Raw genomic sequence first — 18,812 nt, 5'->3', positions numbered from 1 at the left:
ACAATTGAGTCCAGCTGTTTGAATTCACTAATTAATGTTTGAAACAGAAGTAAAACCTCAGATTTAAAATAAGAGGCTAAACAAGCCCAAAACCTTGTGATGTAATGTCCATAGGCTCATAGATAATTCAGGCTGGAGGTGACTTCTAATATGACATTGGAATTTTAACTTCAAAGCATAAATGCAAATTGCAAATTGTCAGTAAGCAACCAGTTTGGGACACTGCATCTCATAGGAGTAGTCACAAAAACTGCATCCTCAAACAAGGAATAGGTTGGAGGCAAGAAGATCATCTGGAAAGTAATACCAGATGCCCTACTCTCTTTGTCATGTGTCTTGTTAGTGTTGGAGATGGAGTATTGAGTCTCTTATTGATTCAGAGGAAGCCTGAGTCAGTTCCTGTATTGCTGAAATTGCAAAATGCAAAGGATCCCCATTCAAACACAGGTCATAAAAGTCAAAACTGGTCTTGGTCACCCAAGATAGCAGCTAGGAGATGCTTAGATTAAATGAGAAACATGGTGGAACAAGGTAATTAGTAGAGGAAGGTGATCAGTGAAGGGAGACAGAGAAGTTCTAGCACTGGAGGTGTGTGTATGGAGAAGGCAGCTTCCCTGGACACTCTGCAGCTTTTCTTTACTCCTTCTGGGGAGGAACCCATTGGGCACGGGAGGAAATGCAGGACAGAGCTGTGGAGCTTTTGGGACCTGACAAGCACATGGCCACACTGGCAGAGAAACACTGCCAAGGTGAGCACTGGAGCTTGCACCACCCACCCAGTAATTCCCTACAAATCACTCTCACCATCTCCCCATCTGTACTTTCACTGCAAGTGTGTGACTGTGTGTATTGTCACTCCCACACCTTACTGTCTGCACAGTTAGAGGAAAATGACACTAGATTAGTTCCATGAGATAGGGAAAGGGGTAAGAAGGGGCATGAGACAGGTCTGGAGGATCTGTTTGGGAAGCAGGGAGCATACAAGTGCTGGCTGTGGATCCATTATCACACACAGCAGACAACATGGAAGTGGCTCGTGTCCTTTCACACTAAGGTAGAATCAACATTGTATTTTTGACAGGTAAGAAAAGAACCTTTGGCCAGACCCAGTCTACTTGCAAAAGAGTTGTCATTTGTGCAGTCGAGTAAAACAGCTGCACACAAGAGAGCTGCAAGCAATGGAAAGCAGAGTCTTGTTAACATGGCACCAAGTCAGAAGGGCATAAACTCCCTTTCTTCTATGACCAAACAAATATCTTCAGGAGCCCCAGGACCTCTTTGTTGGCTGCACCTTCTCTTTCTCCAACTGAGCTACAAAATCTGGTGTGCACACATCCTGCCAAGAGCATTTGGACACGCTGCTGCAGCACAGTGCACCTTAGACTGACACTGCAGGAATCCTCAGCTGGCACTGCCAGCTCTGTGGATCTCCCTGTCCAAACTGCCTTTACAAATTAGAGAAAAAATGGAGCCTCCCTTTGTGTGTCACATCTCCCTCCTGCAGGCATCAGAGCCTGCACTGAGCTGCAGTGAGAAGGGGACTCTTCTGCCCTCTAACAGCAAGTCCAGCTCAGCAGCTCTGATGCACACAATTTTCATGGTGCTGAGATGTAACTTGGACAGAACAGAGAAAATTATCATTCAAGCTCCAGCCTGCAAGCACTGATCAGATCTCCAGCTGCTCTGCAGCAGTTGAGATGCCTGAGGGGTGGCTCCAGTTGCTGAAGGAGCAAATCAGCTCCTTCACTCCTGACACCATCCAGACTATTGCAGCTCCATAGAAGGTGTTAGGAAATTGCTGCTGGAAACAGAAAAGCTAACACCTTAGTGACCAAGAAATTTAATACTCCATCCCTCTCAACAAGTAGTTGGCATCCTGAAAAGTTCAGAAAGAAATATTGCAGAAGAAAGTGTGAAGTAAAAAGTAAACTCTTCCTTTCAGCATTATGTGTGACAGCAGCAGCACAGGAGTCTGACTGCTCTCACCAGGCATGTTCAAGCTGTTTGAGCCAGGTCTAATTAACCAAGTTGTTAATTCAGTCAAGTCAGTCACAGACCTTGCACATGTGTTGGCCATTAACTAAAGCTGGTGACTGGTTAAAGGAGCACATTTGGGTTAAAGAAATAGAGCAATGTACATTTTAAGGAATGCAGTACGTGCAGCAGAGCCCAGGAAGCTGCAGAACAATGATCCATAATCTCATTTCTGATGGGAAGGCTGGATCTGTTTGCAGTTTAAATATTCAGCAGCACATCAATTAGTTTCTCTCCCTTGCTCTTAGAAGACTGGTGATGAAAAAAATAATTTGTCCTTTAGTTCAACTTCAGTTTAAACTGTAACCCTGGAGGAGCATTGTCCCTACTTCACTCCTGTGTGCTTCCTTTGTGCCTGTCCTGGGATGGACACTGAAATGGCTCACACCATGTCACTGGGGCAGCACATTAGTGAAACATGGGTGGCCAGGTATGCTGCTGTAAAGGGAAAAGGTCTCTTAAGGTCACAGATCATGATGTTATTCTGCTCTGTGCCCTTGCAGCACTCAGTGTCTGGGCGACACACAGTCTGAGCCATCAGCCACAGCAGGAGCCCTGTGAAAAGCTCTTTTGGATCTCCTCATCCCTACCTGCTGCTCTACAGCCCCTTGTCCCCAGCCCTTGGCTGCAGGGCAAGGCAGTGCAGGCAGGCAGCTCCTGGCAGCACCTGGCAGTCAGCACCACTTCCAACATTCCCTGAGCCCAGAGTCTTGTTGTGCCTGCATCCCAACACCAAAAAACCCTGTTTTCATGGTGAATGGCCAAACTGGAGCTGCTTTAAAGCAGAGCATGTCCCAGGGCAACAGCTTGGAGAAAGATTGGAGATGATGTATCAGCACCTACCAACACTCAGGAGTGCAGGGCTGGTGGAGAGGGGAGGGCACAGACAGCGAGGAGAGAGGTACAGAGGGTGAAAATGCAGTGGGAGATAACTTAGAGTGAGCTCTCAGCAGCTCCACTGTTCTGCTTCTTCAGTTGTAGCCTTTGCAGGATGCTGCCCCTGCTTGCTGTGTGATGCTCTGCCTCCTGAGCTTAGGACACAACCTTCTGGGATGTGCCATCCCCATGGGCCCAGTCAGCCCAGAGCACCTGCTGCAAGGGAAGCAGGCTCGTGTCCTGTCCCCAGGTGTGAAGGGACTTGCAGGAAAGGGACCCCAGGCATAGTCAGCCCCTTCTCCCACTGCTGTGAATTTAACTGCCCCAATCTCATCCCCAGTGTGTGCAGCAGAGGCAGCAGCACCTGTGGTCCTGTCAGGTGTTGCACATTCACTCCTTTGGCTGTCACATCGGTCCCCAGAGCACAGCAGCACGGGGCTGGACCCTGCAGAGTGTGCCATGGCCCCAGCATGACAGGCGCAGCCTCTCTGCGTGCCAGCATGCAGCTCTCACCAACTCCTTGCCTTTGTCCTGGGAAAACACCTTTCCAGGTGGAGAAAAGGACTTTGTGGGGAGACATTTTTGCTTTTTCCATCTTTGCAGGGCACAGGTGAGCAGGTGGCCCTCATCCACCCTTTCACCCCAAAGGGCACACCTCCCTGCTTGCATCCACCCGGAGACACATCTCCCTTCCAGGCAGCCTCTCAGCCTCTCTACACTCCCTGCTTCAAGGGCATGGCTTGACAGAAACCACACCAAAACACACTTGGCTGGTGCTCAGCAGCCAGGCTTTGTGTCCTTGGATGCCCTGACACAGTGGGACACCCCCGCTCTTCCCGAGGCCTCTGTCACGGTCCGGCGGGTCTGGCTGGTGACCAGCTCACACCGGGCAGAGTTTGCTGCAGGACCTTCACATGACAAATGAGAGAGAGTGCTCTCACAGTGCTGTCCCCACAGCCTCCCTTGCTAATGTGGAGGTCCCTCTCCAAAACCACAGCAGGAGGAAAGGACTCCAAAAAGATCAGGTGCCCTGCGCTGGGTCTGTTTGAAAGGGATGTGTTGTGGGCACACAGGATAATTTCTTTGGCTATACCCTAAATGGAGAGTTCCACTGTGACTTTTGACACCTTTCAGCAAGGTCTCAAAGTCCAAAGAGGTGGCTGTATGAAAAGCCATAGGAAGCTGAGCTCCAAGGGCAGAGGCTGCTTTTCAAGCTCATGTTGCTGCTCCTTGGTACCTAGCTGCTCTGAATGAGCAAACTCCACAGGAAAGATGAAATTTGAGGATCTCTTGCTGGAAACTGGGGGCTTTGGCAGATTCCAGATTTTGATTTTGGCTATCCTCTGCCTCCCAAGAATCAACCTTCCCATGCATTTCCTGCTGCACAATTTTCTTGCTGCTACCCCCTCTCATCACTGTGCAATTCCACACCAAGAGGCATTTGTGAATCTCACCATGGAGGAAGTTCTGCTCATCAGCATCCCTCGGAAGGCCGACGGCACTTTCAGCTCCTGTGAGATGTTCTCCCAGCCTCAGTTTCACCTGCTGCTCAACTCTTCTCTGCAACCAGAAAACAAATCCATCATCCAGCACTGCCAGCACGGATGGGTCTATGACCACTCACAGTTCACCTCCACCATCTCCACCCAGGTAATTCCTGGCCTGGGATCCAGCAAAAATTGAAATTAGCTCTGTGCTTTGAGGAGAAGGTGGAGAGGTGTTTGCTGAGTGCACAGAATGAGAGGGGACTCTGTGCATTGTAACCAGTGGACATGACCTGTTCAGAGAAGATATCCTGGGAGGGGGAAGCTCTCTGAAGCTCAGTGCAGGAGCTAACATTATTAATATTATTTTTGTGAGCATCTCAACTTGCTTAAATTGATGTTAACATTTCTCATTATAACAATCCTATTTTTTCCAGATGATTGAGAGATTTGGGAGGGTGTCATATGGCAGTGGAAAGACACAGATATAGGATTTTCTCTGTGTGGCATTTGCACAAGATTGCATCTGTCAGGGTTTCACATGAGCTCTTGATTTCCTTTCTTGGTTTTCCAAACACTTTATAACTTCTATTCCCTTGGCCACCCCTCCTCACTGATCTTCACCTTCCTTCTCTTCTCCCCAGGGTTGTGCTGCCTCTCTTCTCTTACCACCGATATCTCTCCCAAATCAAATGTTCTCTCTGAGGGTCTTCCACTGAGCTTGTAACCAGCCATAGCCTTGAGCCTGCAAAAGGTCCCTGCCCATCAAATATTAACCACCCACTTCTGAAACACTTTTCCAGGGCTAGCAGTGATACCTCTGGGTGTTAATGCTTTACTTTCCTTGGGAAACAGTCCAAATCACACAAGGTCTCAGGGAAGGGAAAATTTGGTCAGGCAAAAGGGGCACAGTTGGGTTAGAAAGATAGAGCTGGTTTGTCTCAGTGGGAGCAGGGACAAGTCTTAGCCTGGAGCTGGTGCTTCCTCCCCAGCACCCAAGCACTTCTGCTTTCATCAGGCACAGGGGTGAGGGTCGTGTGAGCCCTGGGTCTGCACCTCGTTTCTGCACTGAAGAAAGATGTGAAGCAGTGCTGAGGGAGAGGGCAGAAGGAGATACTCTGCAGCATGGAGCCTCATGATGCTGCTCCCATGGCCAGCAGCCTCAGGACCCCTGCAAGGGACCGGGGCTTTCTCTGGAATTCTGCCCTTGCAGCAAGAAAGGCTGCTCGAGGTCGAGCTGGCCTCATCAGAGAGGCTGCAAGTCTGGGTTGATGGTTAAATTTTGTCACATTTGCACACAGAGAAAATGAACTCTGCAGCTTTGCCGCAGCATTCTGTAGAGATTTGTGATATTTGCACTTCCAAGAAAGTAAAATTATGTTCATTAACTTGATTAGGATGAATGTCCAAACCAACTCCTCAGTAAGAAATCAATAGGTTAGTATTAAGAGCAAGTATTTGACCTTACTTCCCCTCTGCCCTCCTTCTTCCCTCCACAGACAACTTCCAAGCAAAGTGGTTAGGGCAAGAGCAACTGGCTATCATCACAACATTCCCCAGTGCTCACTGAGGGGTGTGACAGCTCACTGCACTGGGACACCCTGACAATCCCAGCTCACCAGGGCAGTCCCAGGGCTCAAAGGAGGGAGCTGGGGAGAGAGTTGCACCTGGGCAGGTCTTGGAGAGGTCAGGAGAAGAAAGTGGGGAACTCTCCGTGTGTGGTACCCAGGAAAGTTTTCTGATGCCCAGCCCTGTCCTGGGGCGCATCAGGCACAGCATCACCGACCAGTCAAAGGAGGGGATTGTCCCCTCTGCTCTGCACTGGGGCAGCCTCACCTCGAGTGCTGGGGGCAGTTCTGGGCACCACAATATAAAAGAGACATTCAGCTATTGGAGAGCATTCAAAGGAGAGCCACGAGGATGGTGAAGGGTCTGGAGAGGAAGGCACATGAGGAGTGGCTGAGGTCACTTGGTCTGTCCAGCCTGGAGGAGACTGAGGGGAGACTTCACTGGGGTCTTCAACATCCCCACAAGGGGAAGTGGAGGGGCAGACACTGATCTTTTCTCTGTGCTGACCAGTGACAGGACTCATGGTAATGGGCTGAAGTTGCGTCAGGGGAGGTTTAGTTTGGATAGCAGAGAAAAGTTTTTCCCCCAGAGGGTGGTTGGGCACTGGAACAGGCTCCCCAGGGCAGTGGTCACGGCACCAGCCTGACAGAGCTCCAGAAGCATTTGGACAACAATCTCAGGCACTTGGGGTGACTTTTGGAGTGTCCTGTGGAGAGCCAGGAGTTGGACTCGATGACCCTGATGGGTCCCTTCCAGCTCAGCACCTTCTACAGTTCTGTGATTCTGTGAAGTGTTCTCAGAGAGGCTGTCTCAGTGGGGATGGATAACTGGGACTTTTGTAAGATGCAGCTTTCCATTGCCCAGGCCCCTGGCACTGTCTGATGTGCAGTGCAGGATTCCACCCACCCATCCACCACACTCAGCAGGTACAAACTGCAAGATGCAATGTCTGACCACCGGAATGAAGGAGCATGAGAAGGCAGCAGGGACTGAGCTGGGCACTAAGTGTAATTTTGGCCTTGTGTTTCAGTGGGACCTCGTGTGTGAGCAGCGTGGGCTGAACCAGGCAACAGCAACCTTCTTCTTCATCGGCGTCACGATGGGGGCCGTGGTGTTCGGGTACCTCTCCGACAGGTCTGAGCCCTCCCAGCTGCTCCTCCGGGGCCTCAGCTCCACAGAAGGAATTCCTCACACATGGGACCTTCAACAGGCAATCAGAGGGGCGGGGAAAGGAGAAAAGGCAATTGCAAAGGGAGATCCAGCCTCCCAGAAATTGCATTCAAGCCACACTGGGAAGGCATGCAGGGAGTGAAAGCTTCCTGGACCAGTGAGCCAGTAAATGCTTCCCGGATCAGAGAGGCAGCTCTGGCCTTGGTTAGGAGTCAGGTGCACTGCTGACTGTGGTCAGAATTGCTGCAGGAGCAATAAAAAAACAAAAAAAAAATTCTAGTCTGCAAGATCAGTTTCAGTCTAAAAATGGAGTAAGCTGATTGATACAAAGCTGAATAAAAAGGCTAAAATAGTTAACTCCTTGCAGATTATACACAAATTGGCTAATAATACTCAAGGGAGGGGCAAATGCTTGCAATAACTAAAAAGAGTCTCCAGCAAGCAAAATCTGTCATGACTCTGTCATTCCTAGAGAAGGAGATTCTTTACAATCAGGGAGGTATTTATTCCTTAAGAAATATGTGAAGCAATGAAGAAAACAGAAGCAAATCTCCTCTCTCTGGTTAAATGTTGGGATGTGGCAATATAAACCTGCAAAATTAATCCAAGTAATAATCTAGAAAGGGCATCAGATAAGAAAATAAACACTTTTGCAAACAGCAAAACCAGGAAACCCATCAGAGGACAGCGAGTCCAGGCATGCAGTGGGGATGTGCTGTTCCCTGTACATTATTCATTATTGGGAAACTGCTTCCTGATTTCCTTCCTCTGGGAGGAATTAGAGTACAGCAAACTGCAAAATCACTGCAGAGAGGAACCTGAAGTGTGAAGGACCCAGAGACTTTAGTGCTGCAGATGGGAATTTTTGCATCCATAACTTTACCCAGGGGTACATGGCTATGCTTGTACAAGGACCCGAGACACCTGTATGATTTTCAAGCTGTGTGCCTTGGCTTTGTATCTGCAATAGTTTCATAGCACAGCTGGAGGGAGAGAAATTCAGAATTGAGAAAAGGAGCAGGACAAAATATGGCAGAAAAGAAGATAACACAAGGTAGCACAAAATGAAAAGTAATTTGTTTCACAAATGGATTGTGAGGGGGAAGAGCCAGCAGAGGATCAAGGCATAAAAGGAGCATCTGGAAATAAAAATACTGTGGTGTGAGACATAAATGAGTCTGTGCTCACAGTGGGAGAATGTGTAGAGGCAGGTGCTGGAGCTGGAGCTTTGAAAAAAGCTGACAGAAGAAGGCAGAGAGAAATACACCAGAGGAATGCCAGTTGAATGCCAGGAGTAAGGAGACATTATCCTGGAGATCTGCAGCATCTTGGGGGTAGAAAAGCTTTTAACTGGTCTCCAAATAAGATCTCAGGAGTGCCAGGCAGCCTGACCTCAGTGTGCACCAGTCAAACTGGCAGAAACTCCTGTGGAAGGTGGAGCCAGAGCCCCAGGGGGAGGTAGGGCACAGCAGTGAAGGATCAGCTGGGTTTTCCCAAAAGATCCAAGCCCTACAAATGTACAGGATTTCTTTGCATGGATCAACAGGCATGTCAGCAGAGGAAACACCACCTCAGCCTCCTTACCAAACGCTCCTTCAGAAACTAAGCGGCCCCAGGGCAAGAAGGAAGGTCTCAGCAGGACTAAATAAGTAAAAGCGAGGAAGAAGAGAGGAGATGCAAGTGCCCCATTATGACAAGGGAGCAGCCTGTGCTTGGATTGTTGTGCTTTTCAGTGCATTTATAAATAATCTGAGAAGGGAGCAAGTGGGGAGGGGGTGCTGAGTCTGGCTGAGATGAGGTCGGAGGGTGGAGACTTTGCAGGAGCTAAAGGACTCTGTGACTGGATGAGAGACCCAGAAGACAGAATCTCAGGGCAGATTAATCTAAAATAGAGAAACAATTTAAACCTCTCATTTAAAATGGAGGCTCTGGGCTGACCACAGCTACTCAGCAGGAAGATTTTGGCATTACACAGCTAAACAGAGTTTTGCTCTGGGCAAACATCCGCACAGCAATGAGTAGTGGTTAGGGAAGCAAGAGGAAAATTAAGGATCTTTAGGTTAAACCTCAGATGTTACCCGCCCACATCTCCCCTGTCACCTCTTTAAAGTCAATCTCCCATTAGCAACCTTCCTTTTCCCTGACAGAGATGAGATCCCACTTCTTTGTGCTAACAGTGTGGCAGAGATTTCATCTCTGGTGCTCCAGGGGGAAAATCATCTGGCATTTTTCTGCTGTTCAGGTTCAGTTTTTTTCTAAGCCATTACAGATATTTGGATTTGAGAACTACTCTACTGACAAATTCTACCCAGGTAAACCCTCCAAAAACCTTCACTGTGAACAAATGCATGCAAAAATACATATATATTGTTTCTGTTATTGTCTGCTCTTCTCCAAAGACTCCTTTTGTACCTTGTCCTTGCACTAAATTGGTTCAATAATGCTTTGGCAGACTTCCAGATTGGGTTGTTTTTTTTTTTATGAAAATGGCTTTTTTATTAATTTTTATGCTTCTGCAGTCTGCTCTTTTAATTGTATTTTCTACAATCTTTCAGAAGTTGTGCTTTCCTACCACTCTCTTTTGAAGATAATTTTAATGGCATGATTTTTAGCAGCCTCCCTATATCCTGCAGTTCTATCGTGGCAGCTCACTCCTGGTTTTCCTAGCAAGTTATGTGCATTTGCTGAGAGTCCAGTAATGGTTCCTTAAATAGCTGCCTTGACTCCTGCAGGGAAAATTAAGGCTTTATACCCTCCTTACTGTATTTTCAAAGAAAATCTTCATTTACAAAATGCATCTTCTTTCTTGGGCACTTGCCCATTGGAAACTGGATCCAGATCTGGGGGATTCCTGAGTGCTTCTTGTTCTGACCCAGGGGCATCACAATGTCTTTTACAAACTGTCCCAGCTTAAATTTCAAGTAGATCCAGCAAACTCCCTGTACCCAAGCCACAAGTTGGGGGGTTTTGCCAGTAGATTAATTTATCAGCTGCTGAATGAAGTAATTTTTGATTATTTTTGGGAATGTTACTGTGGCATCATGTCCTGGCATGCCACTTTTCCCCCTGGAGCAATCATTCTCAGGGGGCCACTGGGAGAGCCCTAATGCCAGGATCAGAGCAGGATTTCAGCCCTTGTGGACTGAACATCACCTGCAGGCAGGTTTAATCTATTATTGCTGCTTGAACCTAAGCTTTCCTAACGTGCAGTGCTGATGTTCATCAGGAGACGACGCCTTATGCTCCATTTTGATTTTTAGATTTTCGTAGATTGTGTAGAAATACATGCAGACATATTTCTCTGTCTGTGAGAGTGTGTGTGTGTTTATACATTTATATTGAATTTGTGTGCATTTGATGTTTTGTATTTCTCCACACTCTCCACACAGGACTCTGGACAATGGGGTAAGGAAACCCCAGGGGAACAACAACAACATCCTGGCAGATTCCTCAGAAACCCCTTAGGATTTCAGGGCTGTTTGCACATTTGGGCAGACAATTGGATTCCTTCATTTTCCTTCCAAGGAGCAGGGTGAAAGTGTCATGGCTCTGTCTCCTCCTTGAGAGTGGTGGCAGTGGCCAGTCCTGAGTAAGCCATGGGAGAAGGACATGGACACTGGAGGGAGCTGGGTGTGACAGGAACATGGGATTTCAAGCTGGAATCACAGCTTTTGGTGGTGGTGTTGGCCATGAGAGCCAGATTTGTTGTTCTGAGCAGTGCTGGTCGTTCCACTGGATACTCCCAATGTTTATGGGTGGGCTCTGCACGGGATTGCACCACTGTGGCACCAGCTTGATCCAGAGCCATTTCCTCCTCTCCAGGACGCTGCATCCTTTAATTTTCATTTAAAATCTCTGGTTTGCCCATTTCAAACCCTGCTCCCATGACAGGTTTCCAGCCACTGTAACCCAGGCTGTGCTCGTGGCAGGTTCGGAAGGAAGACCATGCTGCAGCTGTCCCTGGCGTGCTCCCTGGCTCTCGGGATGCTGAGCGCCGCCTCCGTGTCCTACACCATGCTGGCTGTCACACGCACCCTCACCGGGGTGGCCCTGAGCGGCCTCTCCCTGATTGTCCTGCCTTTGGGTGAGTGTGGGGGGCTGTGGCTGTCAGGGGGGCTCCTGGCCGACAGTGGGTGGGAAGGGATTTCTCCACCAGGCAGGGCAGACTTGGTGGGAACAGCGGTCTGGAAATCGCTGAGAGCACAATTTCCCTCTTGCAAGGATCCCAGAATTACAATTTGCTGTCAGTCTAATTAATATTTAACAGTCTACTCAGAATACAGCAACCACTTGTTCGTACTTCTGTTGCAACAAGCTACCCAATTCCTTCAAGTATCACCACATTCGAAGCCATACTCCAAAGTCTCTGCCCCTTTCCTCGTACAAAGTTCTCACCTTTCAAGCACACACTGCCAGGACAATTCAGCAGCATTTCCCTGTCCTCAGCATGAGAGGATGGTGTGACATTTACAGGGTGTTTCTACTTCCCCAGTTTCGAGTTTGCTCACAGTTTTCCTAAGCTGCCAATCTGTATTTTACAATGAGAAGAACTACCAAAAGAATTTTTAAAAAATCACACAGAGCTAGGCAAATATGAAGCTGAAGAATTTAGGTAATTGCATAATAAAAACAAGCTCCAGATTGCAGGATATACAGTAAAAAACTGGATAATTTTGTAGATACAGTTGGGACATACTGGGCAAAAAGTACTGTACCCAAGAACAGTTAAGAGTTGCAGCAGAAATTTCCAGGATTTTTGCAGATCCAGTCAAAATCAAGCTATAATAGCTTCAGTACTGGAAAAGCCCACACAAGACCTGACAAATCCCAAGGACTGCTGTGTTTGTTTATTGCCATAAAGGTTGATTCCTGCAAGTCATAGTAGAGCTTGGGAGGGGCATTTCTGATTATTAGAGGTTGTAGCAAGATGTCCAAACCTTCAGAGGAAAACTGGCTTTTAGTTCACACAAACAGACAAGGACACCCCCAGCTGGCTTTACACTTTTGCTGCTGTCTGCTCTGGGTGGGCTCCATGTGAACAACCATTCTTCTCAATCTATTTCTTTAATCTGAAATAATGAGTGGGCAGAGAAGTGAGAAACTGTGCAGGAAAGATGGTTAGGGGAAAAAAAATCTGGTTGACGAAGAAGACCAGTGCTATTGAATGGGATAAAAAAAAAAAATATCACCAAGATTGGTTTTAGCACTGTTCCTTAACACATGTCCAGTATTTCTTTTCCTGAAGTCTTATTTTAGTGACTGACAGCTTTGCAACAGCCTAAGTACTGTGGCTGAATATTTTAAATGTTCCAAATATCAGCCAAACAGTGGAACTTTGTGAAGGAGCAGAGCAGGGATGTTCCCTTGCTTTGCCCTTGTTAAAAAGCCCTGCAGATCCTCCCTTGCTGGAGAAGTCCTGCATGTCCCAGCTGGATGCTGCCTCCCTCTTCCAGGGATGGAGTGGGTGGACGTCCGGCACCGCACCTTCACTGGGATCCTGAGCAGCATCTTCTGGAGCGTTGGGAACATGCTGCTGGCCCTGGCAGCGTACCTGGTGCGGGAATGGCACTGGCTGCTGGTGGCCGTGACAGCACCTTGTCTCCTGAGCATCGTCTGCCTGTGGTGAGTGCAGCCACCAGGCAGGAAGCACACTGGGATTTTCCTCCTCTGCGGATCCTAGGAGCCACTCAGCAGCCTCAGGACGAGCAGGACTCATCTGTGTCCTGCAGCTGGATTGCCCAAGTGTGGCAGCTCTGGAAAACTGGAGTAGCCTGGGATTTGCCTCTCCAGCAAGGCCAGGAGGCAAGGTTACGTCGCAGTGGTGGGGACAAGGAGGAGGCAGGAATGAGGCTGAGGCATTAGGATGACAGTGGAAGCAGGATTTGGTGCTGCCAGCTCTGTCAGATGTGGCTCAGAGTAAAGAAAAGATATTCCAATAAAGGAACACTCAACCAGATCCAGTCTTTAATCCTTAGTAAACTCAAGATGAAACATTTATCCATTCTCTGTCCCCACCTCACTGGGAAGGATACCAAATTTTCCATGAAAGCCACTGACACCTCCAGGCTAGGTCAAGTTCATCTATCTCTGCACTTCCCAAGGCTTTTCTCAGGTGTGCAACCATCCTGATGGGCCAAATACATCTGCTTTCTATGGGCAATTTCCCCCACTGTAGCCTTATTTAAGAATACCTGACATCTCCTGAGCCTTAAAATGGGAGATGGTTCATTTAATCAAAGAAACTTTAATTTTTCCATCTTTTTTTTATTTTATTTTATTATTCCCCATGCAGTAATACAAATTAGAACACAGAGTTGATTCATTGGCAGTCTAAAGAGCAGCTTCTGGTATTTCACTGATCAAGTCCAACACAACTAAAATACGTGTCCTGCTGACTTTTTTAGTTCAAGTTGTTTTGCTCTCTTTCTAGGACAACCAGCGATAAAAAACTGAGTCCTTGGAAGTGCTGAAATTCACAGAAGCATTTGGAATCCCCCTTTTCATCATAACTGTTTGATTTTTCTTCTTATGTTACTATCTTTTATGGAGATTAGTTCTCCAACAAATTATACTCTAGTCTTCAAGCACCCATAAGGTCAGTGATTGCAGAAAATTGAAAGTCTCTGAAGTATGGAATTAAAATCTAATTTAGCACTCTGTAGATATTATTGACACAATGTCAGAACTCAGTGGAGACATTAGACAACAAAAAGACATGGTATGACTCTCTAGAGACAGTGGCAATGAGTGCAAAATGCCATCTTTCCTTCTTTATATTTTCCAAGGTTGTAAGCTTGTCGGAAGGAGATGAAAACTTTCAACAAGAGCAACTCTCCAAATATATTTCCTCTACACATCATTTTCAATTCCTGCTTGAATAGTGACAACAGTTGCTCATTAGTTTTACTGTAATCTGATTTAGGGCACACGAATCACAAACCTTGGATTGCAGGGATCTGGTCTCGGACCATTCTAGTGGGAGATTACAGTATGCAGAAGGCTTTGATTATTGTGAAAACTGAATCATTTTAGCAACTAACAAAGTATGTATAGAGCTCACTGAATCCTTTCTACATTGTGGTTTTTAATAGCTGACAATTTCAAAGTTTAAAGAGTCCCAGGAAGCACGAATATGTAAATAAAAACTCCCTGGGGCCAGTTTTAATTGGTAAGAGTTTGAAACTTCAGCCAGCTCAGCCTTTAGGGGTAGAAGAGCACGTACCTGTCAAAAGCGTGCCCCACTGCTCTTCCCATGCACCACAGTTGTTATATTTAGGTGGAAGTCTCATGGAGAAGATGCCAGAGCCATGGATATGGGGTGGAAAGCAGGCAGCTCCAAGAGGAACAGTCTCCTCTCCTTGCACCTGCAGGTGGGTCCCAGAGTCTGCCCGGTGGCTCATAGCCAAGGGCAAAGTGAAGCAAGCCCACAGGCACCTGCTCAGATGTGCAAGAATGAATGGAAGGAAAGACTTTGCTGTCTCACCAGAGGTAAGGAACTGGAGATCCAGACACAAGTTCTTGTTTTCCCGCTTTGTCTCCCTATGTTTTACTTCTGTTTGATACCCGGGGCAATGCTCAGCCTGCAGTGTGGTCTGTGGGAATTTTCCTCTAGAAAGCAGAAATTCAGTCCTAAAGATAAAGCACCAGCTCAGCTCCCATAAGGCCAGAAATCCCATCCCTTAGGTGGAGTGTCTTTCCACTCGTTCTTACCATGACAAGAGGCCTCAGTGGACTGGACACTGGAGTAAACAGAACTTATTAACTCTGCTGGTACTTACTCTTCAATAAATTGCCAAAAAGCTTTTTGGACAAGGAGTCTCTTCTTCTTCACAGGCAGTGAAGAAGAACTTCTCTCAGTGCCTGACTTTTTAGGTATTCTGTATTTATATAAGTAAATGGATAAATAATTACTCTTTCAATGAATGCACTCCTAAGAACAAAGCATGAAGCTCACTGCTAGCTTTTCATACAACAGCAGGCAGCCACATGGGGAAGAGGGTGGAACTGGCCAACGCTGACTTTTCCATCTGCCAGTTCTCTACAGACCTCTCTGCTACATGGGGCATGTAGGTGAGAGGGAAGAAGAAACCATGAGAAGAAAAAGAGGTCTAAAATAACAGACAATCTGTAAAGTTGTAGGAAGACATGACTCTGAAAATGTATGCTCAGAGAATTGTTCTGCAAAGGGAACGTATGGAAAATTCAAGGTGGATCTGAAGCTGGGAAGGGCAAAGTCCCCATCCTGTCTGGGGTTTCATGTCTGCATCCTAACAGTAGAGCAGCTGAGCTATTTCTTTCTTTCCATCTCTGCCAGGCCCTCACAACGATGGCAACAGACAAAAACATGGGAGGGAATTACTCCTACATCAGCTTGTTCAGGACCCCAGTCCTGAGGAAGATCTCTCTGTGCTCTGGTGTGGTGTGGTAAGCGATTTCACTTCACGAGGGGCAGGGCGAGGAATTCATCCTGCAGTTCCCAGAGGGATTTCCCTCGGTCCCATCTCCACCCGCTCCTTGCAGGTTTGGTGTTGCCTTCTCTTATTACGGCATGAGCATGAGCCTGACTGGCTTTGGGCTCAGCATCTACCTCTCCCAGTTTGTCTTCGGCGTCATTGAGATTCCAGCCAAGATGGTCATGTACGTGCTGGTGAACCGAATTGGCCGGCGGCAGAGCCAGGCGTGGACACTCATCCTGGCCGGAGTCTGCATAGGAGCCAACATCGTCATTCCCAAGCGTGAGAGGCTCTTCTGCTCTATTTGCTAAAGGGGGAGGGAGTCCACGTTGTGCAGTGCTGGAGGAGAGCCATGGATTTGTCCACAGGCAATTCTTTGTTGAGAGGTCCTCCACCTTAAGAGTGTCCATGAGATGTTATTGTTAGGTAGGACGGGACATACACACACGTGATCAGGGTCTAATAAGAAAAAAGTTTGTATTATAAAGTATTTATTACAAAGTTTTAGACAAGGTCACTCATGTGGGCTAGCCCTAATATCTGGTCACAGCAGATGGTTTCCAGTCACTGTCGAGTGACTGCTAAAGAGTCCAGCAATGGCAAGTGCCTATCTTAATTTTAGACTTTGTCCAATGGGAACTGTCAGGACCTACCCTGTCATCAGTTCAGCTCCCACTTGGGCTAATATTTACTAAACCTGCAGACCCAGCCTTTGGAGACAGCAGCTCCAGGACTATTAATTTCCCTGTTTTGTGTGTGGGAGCACTGAACCTCCTCCCTTCTTATACCTGGAAGTTCCTTCCTGGAGGCAGCTCACTGCCATAAATGCCTTTTCTTTCCCCCAGCCTTCACCTCCCTGCGTTCAGTAGTGGCCATTATGGGCAAGGGTTTCTCAGAAGCTGCCTTCACCACCGTCTTCCTGTACACCTCAGAGCTCTACCCCACCATTCTGAGGTAGGTAAGAGATGCCACCCACTTGAGCACACCCCCAGGGCCTGGCTGGGGTGCTGCCCTCAGGCCATGGCCATCAGCAAGCAGGATGTGCTGGTGACTACTCTGCAGCACTGGCCCCTTGCCTCTGGAACTAGCAGGTCCTAGGGATTTCATATACTCACAAGAGAGAGGCAGAAAGCCACCCATTTTTTCACCTGGGTTGTGCTGACAGGAAGATGAATGGAAAGGTGAGGAGTATTCTGTGTGGGAAGATCTTTGCACTCCATAAAGCACCTATGCTCGGTAATATCTTTGTTCCCTGTTATAATCTGTCAGAAACTGTTAAAAGCACCTGAAAATAATAACTTGAAATATCAAGTTTTACAAGGGACACATACTACCACGTTTGAGAGTCTTTTGGACATCGGATGATATCAAACCAGGCATCAACCAGCCTTTCAGGAGGAAAAACAGAGCTTATTTAACATACCTGGGGAATGGTAATGGAACACCAGATTTGGCATTTGCATAGGTGGGGATATTGCTAAGTCTGGTGGAGGGCATCACTTCGCTGATTTCTTTGTGGAAGTCTGAAAAAAACCTCATGAATCACAGCAAGCCTTGTGGGCTTCTTCACTCCTATCCCTTCCTGCCCAGAGTACCCTCCTCTGCCATTTAGTCCTTCAGCTTTCAAAGGTCTGTTTCCTGTGGGGAAAGATCCACATTTAAACCAAAGCGGTCACACTGATCTGCTACTTCTTATCCCAGATCAGTTTGTATCTTTCATGCTCAAAGACATTGGCAAAGACAAAATTGTTGGTTCCTTCTGCAGTATTTGTTCTGTATATGCACAAGCAGCTCCTGGGATCCTTGTCATGAGTGTGAAATGCCATCCATCCCTTCAAAATTGGGTCTTATTTCTGGTCTCCTCTCCAAGGGCTCTTTCCTTGGACCAAAAATTACTCACAGGTATTTCTAGTGTATGCCACCTGCCTAGAACTAGCTGGGAGAAGGAGGACCTTGGATGTGCTCTAAGCAGGTTGGAAGACTCACTAATCTTACTATTAGAAAATGCCCTCAGGGTTTTACACATTTAAAGTGGAAACAGCTTTAGAGCAGGTATTCTTTGTGTGGAACTGCAGCTTCTTTCTCACAATAGACATAAATCTGTTCCTCACAGCATCTACAGCTGATCTCTGGGATAGATGATGATTTTAGGAAGATATGAAGAAAGAAAAGAAAAAAATGGCAGAGGGGAAAGCCAGGGGGGTAAAGCCTCAGCGCTTAGAGAAAATCATGGGGCAAAGGGCAGAGGTCTGACATGACACAAGTAGCCCTCTCTTTGCCGTGGTGCTCTGCACCTTTCCAGGCAGAACGGGATGGGGTACACCTCCTTCATGGCACGCCTGGGAGGGGCCCTGGCCCCGCTGGTGTTCCTGCTGGACGAGGTGTGGCGGTCCCTGCCCGAGGTGACCTACTGCGCTGTGGCGGTGTGCAGCGGAGCCGTGGCCTTCCTGCTCCCGGAGACGCTCAACGTGCGCCTTCCCGAGGGCATCGAGGACGTGGAGAAGCCACAGTGAGTCACCTCCCTCATGCCCTGCATGTGGATTCCGACCAGGAGAGGGGACATCCCGCTCTGCTGCCTGCAGTTCCCCGTCTGTGGGTGGCAGGGGAAGGAGGGACAATCCAGTGGGCCTGTTGGCCTTCCCGCTTTTCTGTCCATCAGCCCAGACGTGATTTTTTTTCTTCCAGAGTGAAAGTGCCACCAGAAGCCAGCACTCCCGAGGGCGTGCCACTGCAGGCTCTCCTGAAGTGAGGAACCCCGTGGGACAGCCACCACGTAGGACTACACCAACTGAGCCACGCTCTGATCCAGGGAAAGAGCCTTTGCTGCCCATCCATCACTCTCCCAAGGGACGTGGAGCTCAGGACACGGCAGGAAGGAGGCAGATCAGGACACCCGCTGGCAGCAGCTAACCCACTCTGTGGCGTGGCCAGCAGCAAGGATGCTCAGGGCTAACAGGGTGTGGAAATAAAGGCACCTTGTGCTAAGCTCTTCCAGTCTTTGGCCTTGTTGGACTTGGGCCTTTCAGATCTGTGCACAGCCTTCCAGAAACTACAGTCCATACACCTCGAGAAACAGTGCAGCAAGACAAACACCGAGTGTGAATCACACAAACCCAAATCAGCTCTAGTAAATCCAACCGGGTGGTAATTTATGGTTCATTTTAAACCATAAACTGTAGCTACAAATATTGCTTGTATTTAGAAGAGGTCTGGATGGTTTTCACAC

General features: G+C 47.8%; 1 protein-coding gene across 2 annotated transcripts; it reads left to right on the top strand.

The window, feature by feature from the left end:
• The first annotated feature begins 4,182 nt into the window (after positions 1-4,182).
• SLC22A7 (solute carrier family 22 member 7) lies at positions 4,183-18,335 on the top strand. Of its 2 annotated transcripts, none has more exons than XM_041424141.1 (10): positions 4,183-4,560; positions 6,994-7,097; positions 11,063-11,217; positions 12,587-12,755; positions 14,504-14,621; positions 15,448-15,557; positions 15,654-15,868; positions 16,432-16,540; positions 17,889-18,089; positions 18,251-18,335. In XM_041424141.1, the coding sequence occupies exons 1-10, from the start codon at positions 4,183-4,185 to the stop codon at positions 18,333-18,335; spliced, it is 1,644 nt and encodes a 547-aa protein (XP_041280075.1). The 2 variants fall into 2 exon arrangements, with proteins under 2 accessions (XP_041280075.1, XP_041280074.1); XM_041424140.1 differs by having other exon boundaries at positions 17,889-18,095; positions 18,272-18,335.
• The last annotated feature ends 477 nt before the right edge of the window (positions 18,336-18,812 follow it).

The sequence above is a fragment of the Onychostruthus taczanowskii genome, unplaced genomic scaffold, assembly GCF_017590055.1.
Source record: "Onychostruthus taczanowskii isolate IOZ18803 unplaced genomic scaffold, ASM1759005v1 scaffold80, whole genome shotgun sequence".
NCBI lineage: Eukaryota > Metazoa > Chordata > Aves > Passeriformes > Passeridae > Onychostruthus > Onychostruthus taczanowskii.
This window is presented reverse-complemented; position numbering and strand designations above follow the sequence as displayed.